The sequence below is a fragment of the Nerophis ophidion genome, linkage group LG08 (assembly GCF_033978795.1).
Source record: "Nerophis ophidion isolate RoL-2023_Sa linkage group LG08, RoL_Noph_v1.0, whole genome shotgun sequence".
In the NCBI taxonomy this organism is placed as follows: Eukaryota; Metazoa; Chordata; class Actinopteri; order Syngnathiformes; family Syngnathidae; genus Nerophis; species Nerophis ophidion.
Genome location: NC_084618.1, coordinates 32,659,753 through 32,682,078, shown reverse-complemented (window position 1 = coordinate 32,682,078; position 22,326 = coordinate 32,659,753). Strand labels below are relative to the sequence as shown.

The 22,326-nt window shown below is 38.3% G+C and overlaps 1 protein-coding gene across 3 annotated transcripts in view; it reads right to left on the bottom strand.

Annotated features, from left to right (window-relative positions):
• Nucleotides 1-224: 224 nt before the first annotated feature.
• The window catches only part of vars2 (valyl-tRNA synthetase 2, mitochondrial), an 83,013-nt gene continuing 60,911 nt past the window's right edge, over nt 225-22,326 (bottom strand). For 2 of the 3 annotated variants that reach the window (XM_061908299.1, XM_061908300.1), the window contains exons 22-30: nt 20,551-20,619; nt 20,397-20,475; nt 20,080-20,207; nt 17,882-18,034; nt 17,504-17,746; nt 6,559-6,670; nt 6,219-6,421; nt 4,426-4,575; nt 225-544 (exon numbers count right to left, since the gene is read on the bottom strand). In XM_061908299.1, coding sequence (XP_061764283.1) covers nt 476-544; nt 4,426-4,575; nt 6,219-6,421; nt 6,559-6,670; nt 17,504-17,746; nt 17,882-18,034; nt 20,080-20,207; nt 20,397-20,475; nt 20,551-20,619 — 1,206 coding nt within the window. In that variant the 3' untranslated portion in view covers nt 225-475. The remainder of the gene's footprint in view (nt 545-4,425; nt 4,576-6,218; nt 6,422-6,558; nt 6,671-17,503; nt 17,747-17,881; nt 18,035-20,079; nt 20,208-20,396; nt 20,476-20,550; nt 20,620-22,326) is intronic. The other variant, XM_061908301.1, reaches the window with a different exon arrangement.

Here is a 22,326-nt window from a genome sequence, read left to right as displayed (position 1 = left end):
GGTGTGTATCTGAATTGTTTGTTTAAAATGCTAGCTTGCTATTGTTAGCATGCATCAAGTATAAAAATATGACTGCAGTGAACACTTCCAAAATTAGCAAAACAAAAGTACTGCACTTTGGACACCCCTGTTCTAAACTATGGATAGATAAATAGTACTTTATTGATTCCTTCAGGAAAGTTCCCTCAGGAAAATTAAAAATGTATACTTTATATTTAGGCCCTGCGATGAGGTGGCGACTTGTCCAGGGTGTACCCCGCCTTCCGCCCGATTGTAGCTGAGATAGGCGCCAGCGCCCCCCGCGACCCCGAAAGGGAATAAGCGGTAGAAAATGGATGGATGGACTTTATATTTATGATTAATACTAACTATTACAACTTCTAGAACCATTTATACTATTACAACCAGGATTTGATGTCTTATGATTGTTACGACACTAGTCAAGACTATTAGTGCAATATTTGCTGGTGGAATATTATTTGAACGCCTGGAGCACCTTTAGCTGATCCTTGATATTCTTCAACTCCTGCTGGAAGGCTGACATCTAAAAACAAGAGGAAAAAAAGAACACAAGTGAGCAGTAAGATCTAATATATACAGTAAAATAGTACATGACAATATTATAGTTTTTCATATTAATGTACTGTAACATGCACTCACATTTCAAAAATTACTTGGAAATTCATAATTCCTCATTCAATTTCGTTTTGATTTGTATGCCAAATGTATGGATTAAATATTATTGTGTTTGCATCTGTGGCTTTTACACTTGTGTTTAGAACAAATAGCAAATTCGGGGTTGTTTTAATAGTATTGTGAAAAAGAACTTAACCAAAGAAGAACCTCTTTAACACAACCAGTAGGTGTGTCCCTATTCCATCAGGGTGATCCATCCATCCATTTCTACCGCTTATTCCCTTTCGGGGTCGCGGAGGGGCGCTGGCGCCTATCTCAGCTACAATCGGGCGGAAGGCAGGGTACACCCTGGACAAGTCGCCACCTCATCGCAGGGCCAACACAGATAGACAGACAACATTCACACTCACATTCACACACTAGGGCCAATTTAGTGTTGCCAATCAACCTATCCCCAGGTGCATGTCTTTGGAAGTGGGAGGAAGCCGGAGTACCCGGAGGGAACCCACGCATTCACGGGGAGAACATGCAAACTCCACACAGAAAGATCCCGAGCCTGGATTTGAACCCAGGACTGCAGGAACTTCGTATTGTGAGGCAGACGCACTAACCCCTCTGCCACCGTGAAGCCCCGATATCAGTAAAAAAAAACAACATTTTACCAATAGATGGATTATGTCGGGCTGCTTCTAAAAAGTTCAATAAGAACTACAATACAAGCAGTATGTTCTGCTCTCGCTAACGTCTCTTCTTGCTAGCTTAGCAGACGGATAACAGGATGTCTCCATTTGAAAACCTTTTAAGGTTTTTACTTCAGAACACTGAAATTGAAATAAAGTATCGGTATGTCAATATAACTTACATGAGATACATAAAAACTTATCTTTGACATTCCACCATAAAAGAAATGCATTTAAACAAATACACTAACTTAATTCTAAATTACATCAGATACGCCATACAAAGTGCAACCAGAAAGTATTCACAGTCTTTCACTTTTTCCACATTTTATGTTGCAACCTTAATCCAATTTTTTTTCTTCCTCAAACCTATACACAATAAATACCCTATTAAGAGTTTTTGTTTTTAATTTTGCAGATTTACAAACAATTTAAAAGTAAACAGTTACATGTACATACGTATTCACAGCCTTTGCTCAAAACGTTGTTGATGCACCTATAGCAGCAGTTAGTCTTTTTAAATACAATGCCACAAGCTTGGGCAGTTTTGCCCATTCATTTTTGCACAATCCCCTTTGCAACACTTCTCCAGCTATCATAGAAACAATTAAGTAGGAAGCGGGAAAAGAACGATCAACCATGGATGACAAAAGGACTAAAAAATGCTTGAAAGAAAACAAAAATGATATACAACATTTATAACACAAAAATCTATAAAAGGCAGAAAATAAGTACACAAAGTATGAAAAATAAGCTGACCAATATTTTACGAACTCGTAGAAAAGAATATTACATCATTATTTAGACAAGGACAAAAATAATGAGGTACATGGGGCATCAATAGCATTATTAAAATATGTGCAAAGATGCATTACCCCCAAATACTTTATTGACGAAAACGTAACAAATGACAATATAAAAGATGTTGTCGAACACTTTAATAATTACTTTGTAAATATTGGAACCAACCTAGAGCAGAGAACAGGTCAGTTGGAGACTGGAATTAATCTAGAGATACAAATTCCAACTCAATGTTCCTCATTAATGTGACAAAGAAAAAATTATTAGAAATGTAAAGAAATGCCAATCCAAGACTTTAACTGATTGTCACGAAAAAAAAATGAACGCGAAAAAAAAAAAAAAAAGTTATTGAAAAAATTTTAGAACCTTTGACGTACATTAACACTATTTAATTTCAAACAGGAAAATTCCCAAACAAAATTAAAATAGCAAAAGTAGTACCAATTTAAAAGACTGGAACCAAACACCAATTCACAAACTATAGACCTGTTTTCTAAAATCATTCAATTCAAAACAACAAGATTGGAAAAATTCAGAATCAAAAGTGGAATACTCACAAACAACCAATATACATTAATCAAAATAACAGAGGAAATTACCAACGCAATAAATAGTAAACAGTGTGCAGCAGCAGTGTTTATGGGCCTAACAAAAGCATTTGACAAAATCAATCATAATATCTTCATTACAAAATTAGAACAATATGGCATCAGAGGCCTTGCCCTAAACAGGATAAAAAGCTCTTTAACCAACAGGAAGCAAGCATCTCGATATCGGTACTACATACAATATATTTCAACCAACCATCAGGTTGGATGAAAAGCGTTGGTTTTCATCCAGAATTTCTCTTTACATTGCTACATTCATCTTTCCTTCTATCCTGACGAGTCTCCCCGTTATTGCCCTTGAAAACATCACTGATTATTACTCATTGCAGAGTTAATGAGAGCCAGCAAACATAATAAAACATCACCTTCTGTGCAACGTCTGCTGTCATTAGGATGTTCATATATTCCCATTTAGATGAAAAATGACCACAGTGCTCGTGAAGAAACGGGGTGGGGGTGGGGGACCAAGTATCTCTTTGTGTTGTTCTTGCCATCTCCGGGTCCTAAATGGCTGTCAGAGTGTACCAACATGTCGGAATACGGCTTCAGACTTCTTCTGTCCAGGTGAGATGCATGATTAATGATCTACAATAAATTTCCAGGGAGCAATGAAGCGAGAAAACACCTCGCTAGTTTATCATGTTTAAATTGTACACAAGCTTGTGATCACAGCGCTTGTATAAATACATGTCTGCGTTAGCGCTTTTAATAGCAATATTGCTAACACTTGGTTAATATTCAAATCACAAAATGTAAATGGAGTATTGTTGGTGGTTTTTGAATTGTTATTTATTGGATTTTAATGGCGAAATAGAGGAGTTCCCATTGGCTCCGCTGTAAGCACAATTTTATTTACATCTATTAATTTTTTTAGAATGCATTAAATCGGATCCATCCCTTGTAATGTCTTTTATAATAATTGTGAATAGTGTGCATAATTCCAAAAATAGTGCAGTACCCCTTAATGTGTCTTGTTTTCATGTTAGTATTTAAACTTGCGAGCTGGCGCCAGTCAGTCCGCGAGTTTATAAAAGTGCAAATATCAATCTCAGTTTTTCGATAAATTCAATTTAAAACAGTAATGCTAACCATCGGGAGTTTTACCTCAGTTATCATTATTACCGTTCATCGTTACATCCCCACTTACTTAAACTCTGAAACGCATTCTGTTCACTTAAACTTATGCAGTTGATGTTAAAGTATAATGAAGCCTGCTTGTAGATTGACTGTAAGACTTTACTTTCAATTACCCCTAACAGACAGACAGGAGCTACAAGAAACTTTGATATTTAGGTTGGGTTACCATAGAAAATGCACTGTGAAATTCTTCACATGGTGTGAAACCAACTGTAATTACTGACACTGAAAAGAAGGATTGTTCTTGCAGACCTACTACAGTCTTTCAAGCTCCATCAAGTTGGATGGGAAACGTTGGTGTTCATCCAGGGAGTGTCTGTACATTGCTGCATTCATGTTTTTCTCTTTCTTTACTAGTACCCCAATTCCTGCCGCTAAAACTTCCCCACAGCATGATGCTGCCACCACCATGCTTCACTGTGGGGATGGAATTGACCTGGTGATGAGCGTTGCCTGGTTTCCTTCAAACATGATGCCTGGATATATATTGTATTGGAAGTGGAAAAGGTTGTATTGGGGCTGTCAGGACATCCCTATTAACCATTGATGAAGCCACAGCTCACCTTATTGTCCATCTGTTCCCTGACTTGTGCCGGGACCTTGGTCAGGTAGTCTGGAGCTTGAACTTTACAGCGGACCTCCTCCAGCTTTGAAACAAGCTTACTACTCCGTTGGGTGAGCTGGACAATTTGTTTGTCAATATTCATGCCACTCTGTAAGAGGATTCAAATAGGTGACAAAAGTATTTATTTTCATGATACATATTCAGACACACACACACACGCACGCACGCAAGTACGCACACACACACACACACACACAAATACCGTATTTTTCGGATTATAAATCGCAGTTTTTTCACAGTTTGACATATACTCCGGAGCGACTTATGTGTGAAATTATTAACACATTACCGTAAAATATTAAATAATATTATTTATCTAATTCGCCGAAGAGACGAAGAAAATGCCAGCAATCGTCACACACACGTCAACCAATAAGAATTCGGCGGGGGAGGGTCATGGCAGAAGTTCATTGTGGATCATGTGATGCTAACTGCTACGTATATGCTATATGCTACTGCCGTAGCTATTAAAATTGATCATTTCAACGTTGGCGGTAACTTATAAAAACTAAGAAGGGCTGAACTAAAATGGCACCGAAAAGGAAATCATGTACTGCAGATCACAAGCTGGACGTAGTGAAATATGCAGCAGAAAACGACAAGAGGAAGCTGCGCATACATTTGGAGTTGGCAGAGTTGTTTAGTAGCGACATCGAGGAAGAAGATTTCATCGGAATTATCGATTAGGAGTGACAGATTATTTGGTAAACGTATAGCATGTTCTATATGTTATAGTTATTTGAATGACTCTTACCATAATATGTTACGTTAACATACCAGGCACGTTCTAAGTTGGTTATTTATGGGTCATATAACGTACACTTATTCATCCTGTTGTTCAGTATGCTTTATTTATTTTAAATTGCCTTTCAAATGTCAATTCTTGGTGTTGGATTTTCTCAAATAAATTTCCCCCAAAAATGCGATTTATACTCCAGTGCGACGTAAAAAAAATGTTTCCTTCTTTATTATGCATTTTCGGCCGGTGCGACGTATACTCCGGAGCGATTTATAATCTGAAAAATACGGTACTTAATTTCTACACAATATGTGTACGATCTTCCTCGAAATATTTTTCACAATCCATCTAACTGAATTAGCTGAAGTATTTCAGTATTCCAACTAAACAAGTTAAACTCATTTTCTATTGATCAACTACACACAGAGTGAAATATTTCAAGAATGTATTTCTTAAGAATGTTGAACATTGTCTCATAAAAATGGGGAAAAAATCTGCAATAATTCCCAGAGCTTTTCCTTGATGTCTTTGTCTTCATTGAACTATGTTTTAACGTGCACCTGTATAATCCATGGACAATTTAAAAAACTTTAGATTCTCATTTGTGAAAAAATGTTTGTACCAGTGTAGCTTTTGTCTATTATTTAGTGTGCACAAACCCACATACAGTATATTGTTGGACAAACTTAATTTGCCTGATATCATAACTTTTTTGCTCATGTTTAGGAATTCCAACCATTTACTTTAAAAAAAGAAAGAAAAAAAGTACAATATTTCCTGAAGATAAATGAAAAGTGTTCTCAGTTTTCTATCGTAATGGTCAAGAAGAAGGCGCTCAGTGACAACCTATGACACGACTTCTGCGTGCCCACATTGAAATACGGCACTATGTCACGGTGCCTGTCGCAACTCTGAAATTCAGGTGTTTTTAAAATGGAAAATCAACTGCTAATAAATAGCATGGCTGCAACAAAAAATATGCCAATAACCACCTGAACAGATAAGTGCAGCTGACAGTTGTGGTCCACCACACCAATAAGGCAGCCTTTGGGTGGGGGAGTGGAGCTGACAGAGTGGAGGCTTTCTCCTTGTTCAGGACAGAAGATACTGACACGAGAGACTCGGCTCAGAGTCCAAACAGCAGATTCAAAGGAAAGAAGGATCTCGGCCTGACTGAGTGAACACACTATCCACACTGAAACACACATACATTGCAAATAATATAAAACACTTCACCCAAGTTGGTCTAACACATGAAAAAGTGATTAGTTTTTCATTAGGAATTTTAGGCAAATTGTTATGTCAGCAAAGAGATCATTAGCAAAGACTTACTGTCAGGCTTTTCTTTGGTCATACCACACTGCGCTCTAAGAGAGCGAGCTACTCGGATCACTTCCCTAACCAGCAGAAAATCTCTCTCCACTTCTGGGAAATGCCAGTGTTTCTGGCAGGATGGACAAAAAACAACAGCATATGAGCTAAAATGCTTAACACGCGGAAAATGTTGCCCAACACTTTGTCGTGTCATTATAGTCAACATTAGGAATGTCAAAATAGTTTTCATTGAGGGCCACATTGCAGTTATGGCTTCCCTCAGAGGGCCAAATGTAACTGAATAATATTTGAATATAAATGTATAAGGAGTGGCCTCCAATGATATTACACAATTGCCCATGAGTTTATTATTATATATTTATACGTACATATATTTTTTTACATACACTGTACAAAAAAAATCTGTAGTATTGGCGGTAAAAGACTGGCACTTCAGTTGCCAGAATTTCATCCAAAAATGTACCATATTATTTTTGACAGCAATACTGTTTTTTTTTACTATAAAATTCTGTCCACAGAGTTGCCAGTTTTTTTTACCGTACATTCTAGGGGTGTGAAACTTTGGGCACCTAAAAGTTTTATCCGTTCCTGATTCCTGCGAATGATTCAATTTAGAATAATTTAGCGATTCAAACCAATTCGGTATGATGATTATGTGAAACTTTTTAAAAAATACATTAAAAGTTAGAAAAGCTCCTTTTGGTTGCATAAATGCGGCCTAAAAATGTAGTCCTTTTTTTTCTATCGAATTAAAAAAAAAATCAATCTCTTTAGAATCGGGATAAATGACAATCGTGATTCGGATGTGAATCTATGTTTTTATGCACTTTAAGTACAATCTTTCATGGTTGTACTGTATAATTTGATTAACAATATAAGCCAAGTAGACACTTAAATGGTAAATGGATTATACTTTTGTGGCGCGTTTCTACCTTCAAGGTACTCAAAGCGCTTTGACACTATTTCCCTTCACCCATTCACACACTGATGAAGGGACGTACCATGCAAGGCCCTAACCATGATCCATCAGGAGCAAGGGTGAGGTGTCTTGCTCAAGGACACAACTGACGTGACGAGGTTGGTAGAAGGTGGGGATCGAACCAGGAACCCTCAGGTTGTGGCACGGCCACTCTCCCAGCTGCACCACACCGTCCATTTAAGTATTTATTAAAATTGCAATACATTTTGTGGAATGTATGATAATATATTTGTTGCTCTATTAGATCAATTAAAGTGAAAAACATGCAACGGCATGCACAACAAGTATTTTTCTGTCAAAATAGAAGGTATGAATACATTTAGTATGAAAAGATAAAGTACTTAATTGATGCACATTTTTCCCAGGCTATTGCGCGCAACGCAGAATGATGTGGCGGGCCGGATGTGGCTTCCATGCCTTGATTTCTACTCCTGTGGTATACATTGTTCTAGGTAATGTTTTATACAGTAGCAAGTTTTTTAGCAACAAAAGCTTGTTTCTATATTTTTCTAGACATACAAGTAGTGAGTAGAGTACCCCAATCGGATATTGATATCGGTCCAATATCAGCAAACAACAAGTAGCGAGTTAACATCTAAATTTCCTCCAATTAGCACACAAGGTAGCTCTATTCCTGTATTTTAGTAAAGTCGTTTACAAAATGGTAAACACGGTAAGCTACAGGCTACTAGGAGCTAGCAGTTACACAACAACTACAGTAAGAAGTGAGCACACAATAGCACACAACCTACAAATATGGAATAAGTGTTCTTTATTGAACAATATTGCTGTCTAAAATGGCATTTGTCAATATAAACAAGTATCAAATAATTATAGTTACATATCATTTACAAATAAAAAGTACCCAAAGCAGATGTGCATTAGAAAGTATCCAGTAACTAACATGTCCGCAGCATTCAACTTACTGCGACATGAGCTTAACTTAAAATGGAACTGCAATTTTTTTGGAATGTTGCCTAATGTTCACAACCATTATGAGAGACAAGAGCACAAGTCTTTTTTTAAAGGATCCTAAAAATATTTTTTTTCAAATACTTGAAAAATGCGTCTAAAAGACCGTTGTAGCCTTCAAAGCCCTGTAAAACATCTTCAAAACCCCCATTAACATTTTATATACACACGGCAAGTATATATATAAGCAATTATATATAATCATATTATGAAGGGTAAAAACTGCAGGTTCGATTTTGTACCAGTTAGTAGTTCTGATGTTGAGAAATTGTTGTCATCACTGCCATCTGATAAACCTGCTGGGACGGACATGCTAGATGGCAAATTGTTAAGGATTGTGGCTTGCCATGTATCAACTCCGATTTGTCATATATTTAATAAATCATTAAGATATGGAGTCTGTCCTGGGATTTGGAAGGAGGCCAAAGTCATCTCTCTACCCGAGGACAAAAATAAAGATTTTACTGGTAAAAACAGTAGACCAATAAGCATACTTCCTGTTCTTAGTAAAAATAAAGATTTTTACTGGTAAAAACAGTAGACCTATAAGCATACTTCCTGTTCTTAGTAAATTGATGGGAAAAGTTGTTTTCAAACAGATTCAAGATTACTTTGCCTACAACAAACTGATGTCGTGTTCCCAGCATGCTTATAGACAAGGTCATTCAACATCTACTGCTCTAGCTCAGCTGACTGACGACTGGCTGTCACAAATGGATGTCAAGAAGATGGTTGGTACTGTCCTGATTGACTCTAGTGCGGCATTCAATGTCGTAGATCACAACATAATGATCTTCAAACTGAGAAAATATGGTTTTAATAGTATGTCACTTTCTTGGATGTTGAGCTATCAGGAGGATCACAGAGAGTGTGTTTTAATGGTAGCCTATTTGAACGCAAGTACAATTACTGCGGCGTGCCTCAAGGAAGCTGCTTAGGTCCTTTACTTTTTATTATTTTTACTAATGATCTTCCCTGTGTTATAACAAACACCAATATGGTTATGTATGCAGATGACACAACTCTATACAGCACTGCCTCTACCTTAAATGACCTAGAAAATAACTTAAATCAGGACCTGGAGAGAGTGTCACGCTGGGTAAATGATAGTAAACATGTTGTGAATATTGACAAAACAAAAAGCATTCTTTTTGGATCCAGGCATATGCTTGTTAAAGACCCTCAGCTTCACATTTCAATGTTAGATATACCTATTGTGCAGGTCAAAAAAGCAAAACTGCTTGGTGTGCTATTAGACAATCAACTGTCATGGTCCCATCATATCGATAGTATTTTAATGAAAATGGGAAGAGGTTTAGCCATGGTCAGAAAGTGCTCACCTTCTTGACATCCTCAACAATGGGTCAAGTTATACAGTCCTTGGTTTTCTGTCATCTTCATTACTGTCCTATAATATGGTCCGCTACAACTAAGTCTGACCTGAACAAACTTCAACTTGTTCTATACCGAGCGGCTAGACTGTTACTTAAATGTTCATTGCGCACTAATAATTCATTTATGCATTCACACCTGTCCTGGTTGTCTGTTGAACAAAAGATGCAGTGTAGTCTCCTTATGTTCTTTAGAACTATCATTTTAGATCAATCACCAGATTACTTTTACAAACAGTTTTTAATGTCAACTAACACACATACTTATGACACTAGGAATCCCAGAAATGGCTTTTTGTCACTGCCTGCTCCCAGGACCAATCTCCTCAAACATACAGTCATGTATAGATGTATATCATTCTGGAATATATTGCCATCACAAAAATAATCTCTCACAAAGTAAATTGTCATTCAAGACAGCTTTGAAGATACACCTATTGCAGCTGCCCACATGACGTGAAATTTTAATACTGGTTTTAACAAGCTTTTTTATCTCATGTTGTATTTTTCCATTGTATAATGTTTGGTAATGCATGTATTCTTTGTATTTTAATTTTGTATGCTCTTATATGGACCCCAGGAAGACTAGCAGTCGCCTTGACGTCAGCTAATGGAGATCCATTCAATAAACAATAAACAATAATGTAGTAACAGACACGTTCATAACAATATGTAATTTGTTCAATATTTACCATGTTTTGGTCATTTTACACCATACCGGAAAAGCACTTCCGGCAACAGATGTGTCTTCCTACTTACAGGTGTGTTGTTATCGTGCAGACTTGGTAACAGACAACAAAGATGGCTTTTTTTGGACAAATGAGAATTCACAGCATAATCTTTTTGAAGCTGAATATACAGAGGATGAACTGCTGCTTATAGAAGCGGGCACGAACAGAGGTTGAAACTTTGGAGGGACTTAGTTCGACGTGACTTGTGGGTATAAATGGGGAACTTGGAGCCCAGATATGCGGACATATAAGGCGTGCTTACCCGGCGTCAACTTGAAAAAACTTCACCGGGCACTGGAACAGCCAACTGTCCATTGAGTGAGTCGCTTTGCTATTGATCATCATACATGCAGCACACCATACCTGTTATTACAACTATATACGCAGTTGAGCTAGCTGTGAACAAACAAAACATGACATGTGGGCTTATAATTTACAGACTGAGATAATGTAATATGATTGTTCATGTTTTTTAGTCAGTACAGATTAGTGTCCTATAGCATTGTGTTATTATTGTGTATTATAGCACTACAAACTCAAAAGCAATTCAGCTGCTGACGCAAAACCTAGCTTATCTCTTGCCATACTTAGCTTACGGAAAATGCTTAGCATTGGGTGTCAAGGTGATGTCTTACAACGCTAGATAAAGAGTTCCTCTGTGTTCACTCTTACAATAACAATGTTGCTACAGCTTGGTTGTTATACAGACTACCGAACGTAAAATAATTATTGTTGGCAATTTTTGGATGCATTTTTAAAGCGATTTAGCGGAAGAATGGATTGCTCCAATTAGCTGCATTGCCAGCCACCAAGGACGAGCCTATTTTTACAAATTACAATGCAAAAAAACCCCTAAAATAACTTGTCTCTTAATATCTCATTAGGATTGTGAACGATAGACAAAATATTTTAATAAAAATGAAGTTCCCCTTTAATGAGTAGTCGTGGCCATTAGCTATTGCAAAAAAAACCCACCCAGTTACCACTTCACTTCATCTTAAAGACAGCATAAATGCATTCCAGACGCTTAATAATAAATACCGATTGTGTTTTTCAACTTGGTCACCTTATCTAACGTTTTACACTACAAAATTAAAAAAACATGTACGAATTGTGCTGATCGTATCGATCAATATCGGTATTGGGTATTGACCAATATTCAAAGGTCCAATCTTTGTATCGTATCGGAATTGGAAAAGTTGTATTGGGACACCCCTTGTAGAAAGAATTACTGTAGGCTACACAAAAAACAGTAATTACATTCCAGGAGTCCAACAGTAAAAGTATTACTATTTTTTTTTTTACAGAGAGACAAAAACAACAACAGCAAACACATCAATAACAACAACAACAGAACAACATCAGCAAATTCGATATGTACAAATATGATAGGAAACATGCTAGCAAAGAAGCAGTCAGTGAAATAAATAAAGAAATTACAATGCACATTATTTCACTACAAATTAAGCAATACAAACAGCAATAGAAATAGCACTATTGATAATGAATGATAACAATAATTTACCTCTATTATCAACAATAGAATTGTTGAAATGCAACAATACATATATGTAATGATAACTAGAGATACAAAAGAAAGCAGATAAATGGAGGGGAAGACAGAGAAGCCAATTATATTAACCTTGTACAGTAGATTGTCATAGTAAATATAGGCTAAGCTTTGTCAGTGTGCCTAGTGTTACCCAGTTTCCCCTAGGGCAACAACGTTAATATATGTTTGATGAAACGTGATTATATATTATATTATGGGGCGGCATAGCTCGGTTGGTAGAGCGGCCGTGCCAGCAACTTGAGGGTTGCAGGTTCGATTCCCGCTTCCGCCATCCTAGTCGCTGCCGTTGTGTCCTTGGGCAAGATACTTTACCCACCTGCTCCCAGTGCCACCCACACTGGTTTAAATGTAACTTAGATATTGGGTTTCACGATGTAAAGCGCTTTGAGTCACTAGAGAAAAGCGCTATATAAATATAATTCACACACACACACATGTATCTATATGTACTTGTATATGTACAGTATGTGTATATGTATGTTTGTACAGTGAATGTATTTGTACAGTATGTGTATATGTATGTTTGCACAAAGAATGTATATGTACATATATGTGTATAAGTATGTGTGGAGGAGGGTGTGGTTTGCACGCCTGCTGCGGAGTGTGGTGTGTGGGAGATCTGCTTCAAAGCACAGCTAGCAGGTGATTGGATTGCCCCAGCTGTGGCTGATCATCTAATCACCTGTCATTCTTATCAGTAGCGGTCGGGGTCATGGAAGACCAGTTGGGACAGACGCTGGACACACACACGCTGGAAAGACACGCCGGAGAGACACGCGAGAAAAAGACACGCTGGAGAGACTGAAAAGTCGCGGAGAAGAGTGATGTTGCTGTGTGTGAGCAAAATTAAAAACTTGCTAAACCAGACTTCCTGTGCTCCAGTGCGAGTGTGTTGGTGTCAGGGGAACTCACGGGAGAGGAACTGTTATAGCATGTTTGTACAGTGAATGTGCGTGTGGTTGTACAAACTTTGAGTGTGTACTTTATTTGTGTATGTATGTGAGAGCGTAGGTACCTATGTATGTATGTATGTTTGTGTGTATGTATATATGAATAACGATGCGTATGTGAGTGTATATATGTGTATTTGTATGTACAATATATTTGACTCCCAGTGTGTGCGGGAGCCAGAGTACGGCCCCAGCCACCCATAGAGCACAACCCACAAACAGCAAGTGTGGCGTCCAGGGAACAAGGGACCACCGGACCCACACAGCCAGGCCAGCCAGCGACAGGAACCCCAAAGCCCGGGCCACAGTGCCGCCCGGAAGAGTCAGCATTAGGCCGCAGACAGACGCGCCCGGTATAGGACAAGGAACGGGAGAAACTGGGGACAGTCAGCCCTCAAGCCAGCGAGAGACCAAACCCCACATGGGCAGAAAGGCGGAACGAGGGGCCCAGAGACTCCCCGCAACCGGACGGGAAGACCGCCCCCGCCCCACCAGCAACCACACACACACACACACACACGCAGTTATGCAACAACAAATCCATACACAGGCCGGCGGGACAGCAATCATGCCCTGGCAACCACTGCCCACTGAGAACCAGCCAATCACCTCCCCCAAGTCCCACAGGTCCGGCTGCGCAACCCCGCCACCCAGGGACAACCCCCAACACGCCCGCCCCAGACGACAGCATGACACCGTGTGTTAAGGGCGGCATGGCAGGGCGCAAGGGCAGCCCAGGCTCACACCCGACAAGCCAACTGACACGGCAATAAGCGAATATGAAGCCAGCAAGTTTGCCAGCCCCGACAACCACCACGTGCACGCGCTGCCACAAGTCACAACTTCGGCCACCCCCCTGCACCAGACCCAGCAGCCACGGGCGTCCACACCACAAACAAACAGCAGCAGACACAGCCACTGCAATACCCCCTGACAGCCAGCACAACTTGATCAAATCAAAGCGATCGAAAAAAACTGCAACCGGTAACCACACGCCAGCAGGATCACGGTGGCCAACCAGCGCCAGCCCGCAACTCAGCCCAAACGCCAACATGCAAGCAAGAGACATGAACACCTTCCCCACAAACACACCACCGCCTAAACAACCGAGACACAGCATCGAAACCAGACAAGGGGGCCGCGCCTCCACCGCATCAAGTCACCAACACAGACCCCACAGCGCAAGGCCGGGCCACAGGAGCACGGACAACACAAAATAGGAAGCAAAACCCGCGCGACGCCACAAAAAAAATCAATTAATAAATTAAAAAAATAATTAGAAAAACAAAATAACATTGATGATATCCATCCATCCATCCATCCATTTTCTACTGCTTTTTCCCTTTTTGGGTCGCGGGGGGCGTTGGTGCCTATCTCAGCTACAATCGGGTGGAAGGCGGGCTACACCCTGGACAAGTCGCCATATCATCGCAGGGCCAACACAGATAGACAGACAACATTCACACTCACATTCACACACTAGGACCAATTTAGTGTTGCCAATCAACCTATCCCCAGGTGCATGTCTTTGGAGGTGGGAGGAAGCCGGAGTACCTGGAGGGAACCGACGCATTCACGGGGAGAACATTCAAACTCCACACAAGTCCGCAAGTCCGAGGATCGAACCCAGGGCATTTGTGTTGTGAGGCACATGACTGTGCAAACTTAATTTTGAAAAAAAAAAAAAAAAGACAGACAGGTTACGAACAATATTTAAAGACATCCAAATTGCCGGGAAGATAAGCACTATCAAACTTTAGGTTTTACTACTGGACCACCAACATTAGAATTCTTAAATATTGGCTGCAATATAAAACATTTGATCCCCTTTCATTATGGCGGATACCTCAACTAAACCAGTTTCTCTTTAGGCTCTGGTTCACTCTCCCATCCATTCTTCTACTTCCGCTTTGACAAAAAAAAAACTCATTCAGAATTTGGATTCAGTGAAAGTGCCATTTTGGTTTGCAGACTATTTCTAGTTTTATATAATTTACCTTAAGGCTCTGAGTCTCTGAATTCAATCATGTTACTTTGGCAGGGTAACTTAGGAGTGACCATATCTGATGAGAGCTGGACAGAGATTTTCAGTAGAGTTCATAAGTACTGTATTTGTGGCGAGACATAGCCTTTGTTTAATGCAAGTTAATACATCATACCTAACATACCAAGATCTAGCTGGCTGAGTAGTATCATGGAATATCTGTATTATGTGATCAGTGTCAAAAGCTTCCTGCTAACTTAATAATTATGTTTTGGCTTTGCCCGTATCTGTGCAGTTATTGGACTGAAATGTTTATTACTTTGTCTCTGCTAATTGAATTGGTGAAAAGACCAAACCGAATCCTCTATGTGGACTACTTGTGGTAGCCCCTCTGTCATCTTCTCTTAGCAAATCCAAAAATAGCTTGCTTGCATTTACTACTTTGTTTGCTAAAATACTAATTGTGTTGAATTGGAAGGCTGGAGCAGATATTCTGAAAGATATTCTCCAGATATTCTTTATTTCCTTACATTGGAAAAAAATATGCTGACAAAAGGTTGTTCTGTGAAGTTTCAGGAGGAATAGGGTGGTTTCCTAAATTATATAAAATAGATTGATCTCAAACTTAATCCCAATTGAAAAGTACAAGTAATTGAAAGGTAGATAATTGATGAGCCCTTTGTTTGCTTTTGTGTATTGCTGCACTGTTTTGGGAACATTCAAACTGCAGTTTTTTGGGGCTTAATGTCGATACGTGCATGTACTTATTTGACAAGTGCAGTGGTTCTCAACATTTTTTCAGTGATGTACCCCCTGTGAACATTTTTTAAATTCAAGTACCCTCTAATCAGAGCAAAGCATTTTGGTTGAAAAAAAGAGATATAGAAGTAAAATACAGCACTATGTCATCAGTTTCTGATTTATTAAATTGTATAACAGTGCAAAATATTGCTCATTTGTATTGGTCTTTCTTAAACTATTTGGAAAAAAAGATATAAAAATAACTAAAAACTTGTTGAAAAATAAACAAGTGATTCAATTATAAATAAAGATTTCCACACATAAAAGTATTCATCAACTTAAAGTGCCCTCTTTGGGGATTGTAATAGAGATCCATCTGGATGCATGAATTTAATTCTAAACATTTCTTCCCCAAAAAATCTTTAACATCAATATTTATGGAACATGTCCACAAAAAAATCTAGCTGTCAACACTGAATATTGCATTGTTGCATTTCTTTTCACAGTTTATGAACTTACATTCATATTTTGTTGAAGTATTATTCAATAAATATATTTATAAATGATGTTTAAATTGTTGCTATTTTTAGAATATTTAAAAAAAAATCTCACATACCCCTTGGCATACCTTCAAGTACCCCCAGGGGTACGCGTACCCCCATTTGGGAACCACTGGATTAGTGCATGTTTTTTTTTGGTTTATTACCTTTATTTTATTTTATATAATATTTGTGTGGGTTACTTTTTCGGAGGAGAAAAAAAAATTGTGTTTAATTGTTTTTTTGGACTGTATATGTAAAAAATACAATCAAAAAATGTAAAAAAAAAAAAAAAAAAAAAAAAAAAAAAACTACAACAGAAGAATAAGTGCTTAGTTCACTTTAACAGAGTTCTAGAAATGACACCTTTTTACAGCAGAAAGTAACCAGATATTAAGATGAAATCAACATTTGGATTAATCAAGAGCTTGGAGTGAAACTATAAAAACAACACAAGCAACAGGACCGGGCGTACACATAAGGGGAAGGCGGAACAATCCATATATTGGTAGTGTCGATACCTAGGGTAGTAACAGTAAAGGATCGATACTAAAGTGATTATATTGAGCAGGGCTACACACTGGAACTTTTAAAGCTGCATTAAGGAACCTGTATTTACTAAAAGTAGAACGATGATTCACATTCAGTTGCGCTTGTGTACATTGTTGTACTTTCCTACAAATAAACGCTATGTGTGCAACCAGAGGGGAATGCAGCTTTTTTTTTTTGCATTTATTTGGTTCAATGCAGCTTTACTACATTTTCATGAATAAATGTCAGCCGTTAAGATATGATTTCAACATTCTTGGCTGACGTTATCCACTCCTTCTGCTTGAGTTACATTCCAACTACTTTGCCCATTCGGCTACACGCTAAGTGTTTGTTGATGATACAAAAAACGTATCGAATCGTGACCTTAAAATCAAGCTACGTACTGAACCGTAAATTTGGCATACTGTTTCTTATGTTCAATCTTAAATCAGATAAAACTGTAAAAGCAAGGTTGAAAGTAAGCCCTGCATGACTCTCGGCCGAAGCTCTGTATTGTGCTATATTTAAAAAACAATGTGAATGAGTGGTACCATTTGAGATGAGGAAGGGTAAGGCTGCAAACACAAGCTGCTCTGGGCTGCAGCTTCAGCTCGAAAGGGTTTGAGTCTCTGCCACAGCTCCTCTGTAATGAAGGGCATGAATGGGGAGAGGAGTGCCAGAGATGTGGACACACAGTGATAGAGGATGACGCTTGGTGCCGATCTCCCTATGCTGCCATTCTGAGCCACCACTGCTTCCTCATTCTGCTTCTTTAGCATTGGCTTCACACTCTCCTACAAGACACACACAAAAAGGAAAATTATTACCGGATATCTAGTCATGATTAGATTAGCTTAGTTCAGACTCTTTAATGCCTTGTAAATGGTTAAATATTTCTGTTACTTGGCTCCATGTGCTTTGCTCCTCACCATGTAAACGTCGCAAAGGTTGTGGACCCAGAAAGCGTACAAGACAGCTGTGGCAGTGTGCAGATCATATTTTTCAAGGGCCTCCTCACATTGATCTACTGTGCTGTATAGTCGAGAGCAGATCCATTGATCCATGCTACTCAAAGGAGCGGTCTAAAGAACAAAAATAGAAATAACAGAAGACAGAAGTTTACATACAGACATCTAGGGAACAATTGTCAGTTTACCTTTGGGCCCTTGATAATTTGTTAAAACTGTTCTTGTTCTGTGATGGAATCCCCACCCAAAAAATGGACATAATTTCATGTTTTTTTATAATAATTGGCTTTTCAATTTTAAATTTGTTACATTGCCCTGGTTCCCAGATTTCCACCTGCATCTGCCATTCTCTTTGGTCAAGTGTTCCTCTTTTTTCTTTTTTACTATGACATGTTCAATCTATCCCAACACCAAGCTAATAATCTCAAGATCCCCATCATATCAATTCCTAAATATGATCGAAATTATTTAAGGCACACTACATAAAATAAACATAAGATTATTAATATCACTACTATGGATACCATTAACAAAAATTCCTCAAAACAGCCCACTACCTATAATATGGGCTTTTAAAAAATCAGATCGTTGTCTCCCAAAACATTATTAGTTTATGTGGGCATTAGAGACAACAATCTTAACGTCATGGATCTCAGCAAAACCTGGCTAAAACCAGCTAGATTTTTTTTGCTTAACGAGGCAAATTTGCAAAAAAAAGCTCCATTTAAAGATGTCTTAGTGTTTAAATAATTTAAAAATGATCAACAGTTTACATAAATGCATACCCCATTCTCTATGTCTGTTTCAGTCACTATGTTATTTAGTCAAAACAATAATTACAATTTGTGTTCACATCCACAGGAACCACATGGGTTAGCCTACTCTATACAGTATTTACAACCTTACTAGTGTTCACTTTACAGCCACAGATGGTTTATCTAGTTATTCACATTATTTACATAATAGTTTGCTTCATTCACACATTACTTTGGCATTTTTGATTTGATGGCTCTGACATGAGTCTTCCTGCAAATTCCTGAGCAGCTTGCATTTTCCTTTTTGTTTCTGATTTAGTGGATTCTGCCTTGGATTTTATAGGCAATTTTTGTCTTTTCGACTGCCTCGCCACTTCTAACTACTCCAAAGGCAAAAATCATTAAGAGTACAATCAATGTTTATTCTGTCAGCTAACTTCCTTAATCTGAATAGCCATTTGTGATTTATAATATGCAATAAAAAATATCTTGCTGTCATTTGTTTATGTTTAAAAATTATTCAACTATTCAATGTCAAAACATCCATCCATCCATTTTCAACCGCTTATTCCCTTTTGGGGTCGCGGGGGGCGCTGGTGCCTATCTCAGCTACAATCATTAATATTTCCTGTATATTTTGTCCCCTGCCCGTGGAGTTGCTTTGCCACGGAGCTTCGATTTGTAAGTTAATCATTTTTAATAGAAAACCGTAGTTTTTACCATTGCAGACGTAAAACCGGAATTGATCATCAACAACCATACTCAGTACGGGAAAACTCGAAAGTTTTTGGCATGTATGGCGAAGAGACGGATCAAGATTTTAACACACATTGTAGGTCGTAAAAAATGAAGAAAAAGGGAAAATAAAGTTGAATATTTTGACAGAGATAAAAAAAAGACAGATTTTCGCTACTAGACGGAAAAATCTATTAATTTTAGTTATCCTGTCTTGCACCATTGCTTCTCCTTTTGTTAATTTTTACTTTGCGGTTTTAGAATTTTCCATCGTGTGAAAGCTGGTATTAAAGGACTTTCTTCATGTACATTGTTTACATCTAGGGTCCAAGCCTAACACAAACTACAAGATTAACAGCTAAAAAGTGTTGATGAGGCAGAATGGACAGCACAGACTTCCTGTTTTCCAACCACAATGTAATCTCCCTTTGTATACGAAAGGAAGTCAGCACATTTCAGGTCAAACATATGTCAAATGAAGCAAGCCCGTGTATTATTTTGGATACACAACATTTTCTGTTAATGTTATCCCTATGCACGTAAGAGAATACATCTAAACAGACAAATACTTTTGTATTGTTATGTAAAATGTGATAATAATCTTGACTGAAATGAAACAATGTTTCCTTTGTGTTGTTCCAGGTCTAAATTTACAAAAGACTGGTGTACCTTTTCCAGCGTCCCCACAGGTGCAGTGTCACCAAGTGCACCCAGAGTAAATCTCAGTGTCTGCCATATTTTATTACAGAAGTGCCTGCAACTCAGGACCTGGGAGAATGATAGACTGATGTCTTCTCCTAAAAAAGATGGAAGTCAGTGTGAGAGGATGATTTACCTATTACCAAACTCAGAATAGTTCTGTCTTAAAAAAAATGGTAGAAAGACAACATTTCAGACCACATCTTCTCTTCCTGCCACACATTCATACCTCCAAACATAATTTATTGATGTGTTTAACAGTTCAGTGTGTGATGATAATCACTAACCCTGCATCTTATGAGAGCAGAGGGCAAATCTCAGCGCATCAGTCCCACACTCAGGGATCCCCTTAGGGAAGTATTTTCTCTGTGGGAAGCAGATGGGGGAGTTAGATAGGATAGGCGGTAATGAGCCTGCTCAGTGAGTTAAAAAGGATCTGACCTGAGCTTTCATGGCAACCACCTTTTCCCTGGGGTCGAGGTTACCTTCCATAACTTTCTGTTGGAGCTTCTAAAAGGAAAAACACAATTATAATAAAAATGCACTTTCACAATCAGTCAATCGGTTCACACTTACTAGTGGTTATATGTACAGCACATTTAATTTCTCAAAATAGGTGTAAGGCCACTGACCAGCATGTTCATTAATCAAAAATATTAAATTGATCACTGAATTGTGTTTGTGACATGAACTAATAAGTCTTCTCATGAGTATATTTCGGAGCCTGTAAGTCTAAATCTTTCCACACTCATTTCAAACATAGCATATAATTGTCCCAAACATTCTAATAAAAATAAGAACAATAACTAATCTTCGTAGTTGATGGTTGCAATATTGAAAAATGGCAGCACAGTCCTATTGGACTTGACTTGCTTGAATTTGTCACTGGCTGACATAGTTTTACATATTTTTGATTGCTCATTTCATACATTAATTTAAAAAGAATAATTCTAATTTCTATAGGAAAATGTTCAACATTTTACCGAACATTCTTGTGTAATTGTCAGAAATAAATTGATGTTGTATTTTGTTTATTTATACATTATAATATGTATCGAATTATTATATTATGGTTATTTTCAGAAATATTTTTTTCCTGAGGGAATCCCAGGCCTTGACACCACCCCATTGAAGCTGGGGGTATCCTAAGACCTCACTATTGGGTTTGTACAATCATGTTTCTTCTAAACTAAACACAATTGATGCTAATCGACCTGTTTGTAAACCTTTTTTCCCAACTGAGATTCAATAAGAGAATCGATTGAGCATAATTAAAGATTACATCAGAATCGTAAAAACCTTATATTAGTTGCCATCCGAAGTCATGAGCAAAACTCTTTGACAGCTCTAATATATATGAATATGTGTGTGTATGTATACTGTACATAAAATTACATATATAGATACATATATGAATCTCTATATATGTATATAGAGATACATATAATATACATGCATATATATACATATATATGTATGTATGTATATACATACATACATATATACACATATACAGTATATACTCGGCTCCTCAGACCATCTATCTGTGATGCTAATTCCTGCATACAAACCTCTGCTGATCAGAAAGCAAGCTACAGTGAAGCAGGTGAGGACCTGGCCAGAGGGAGCAATGGAAGCATTACAAGACTGCTTCGAAAGCATAGACTGGGACATGTTCAAGGCAACCGCCACCGACAATCATCACACATGTGTGGAGGACTATGCAGAGTCTGTGTCCGCATACATTCGGAAGTGCATGGAGGATGTTGGTGTCATCAAGAATATCCCCGCACGGGCCAACAAGAAACTCTAGATGAACAGTGAGGTACAGTACGTGCAATGCTTAAGGCTCGGACCAACGCTTTTAAATCTGCCGACATGGTAGCACTTAAAACAGCCAGAGCTAACCTGAACCGTGCCATTAGGGTTGCAAAGCATGCTCACAGTCAGAAAGTACAGGACTTCTTTAAGAACCCCACGAACATTAGACGAATTTGGCAGGACATACATGTCATCCCGGACTATAAAGCTGCCCCCCTGTCCCTGTGACAACAGCATCAGCTTCCTTAACGACCTAAACAACCACTTTGCAAGGTTTGAGGCACTTAACACCACTCCGGCGAGAAAATCCATCCCTCGCCCTGATGAGCAGCCGCTCAACCTAGACACAGCGGATGTCCGGAAAACCCTGAGGAAAGTGAACCCCAGGAAAGCAGC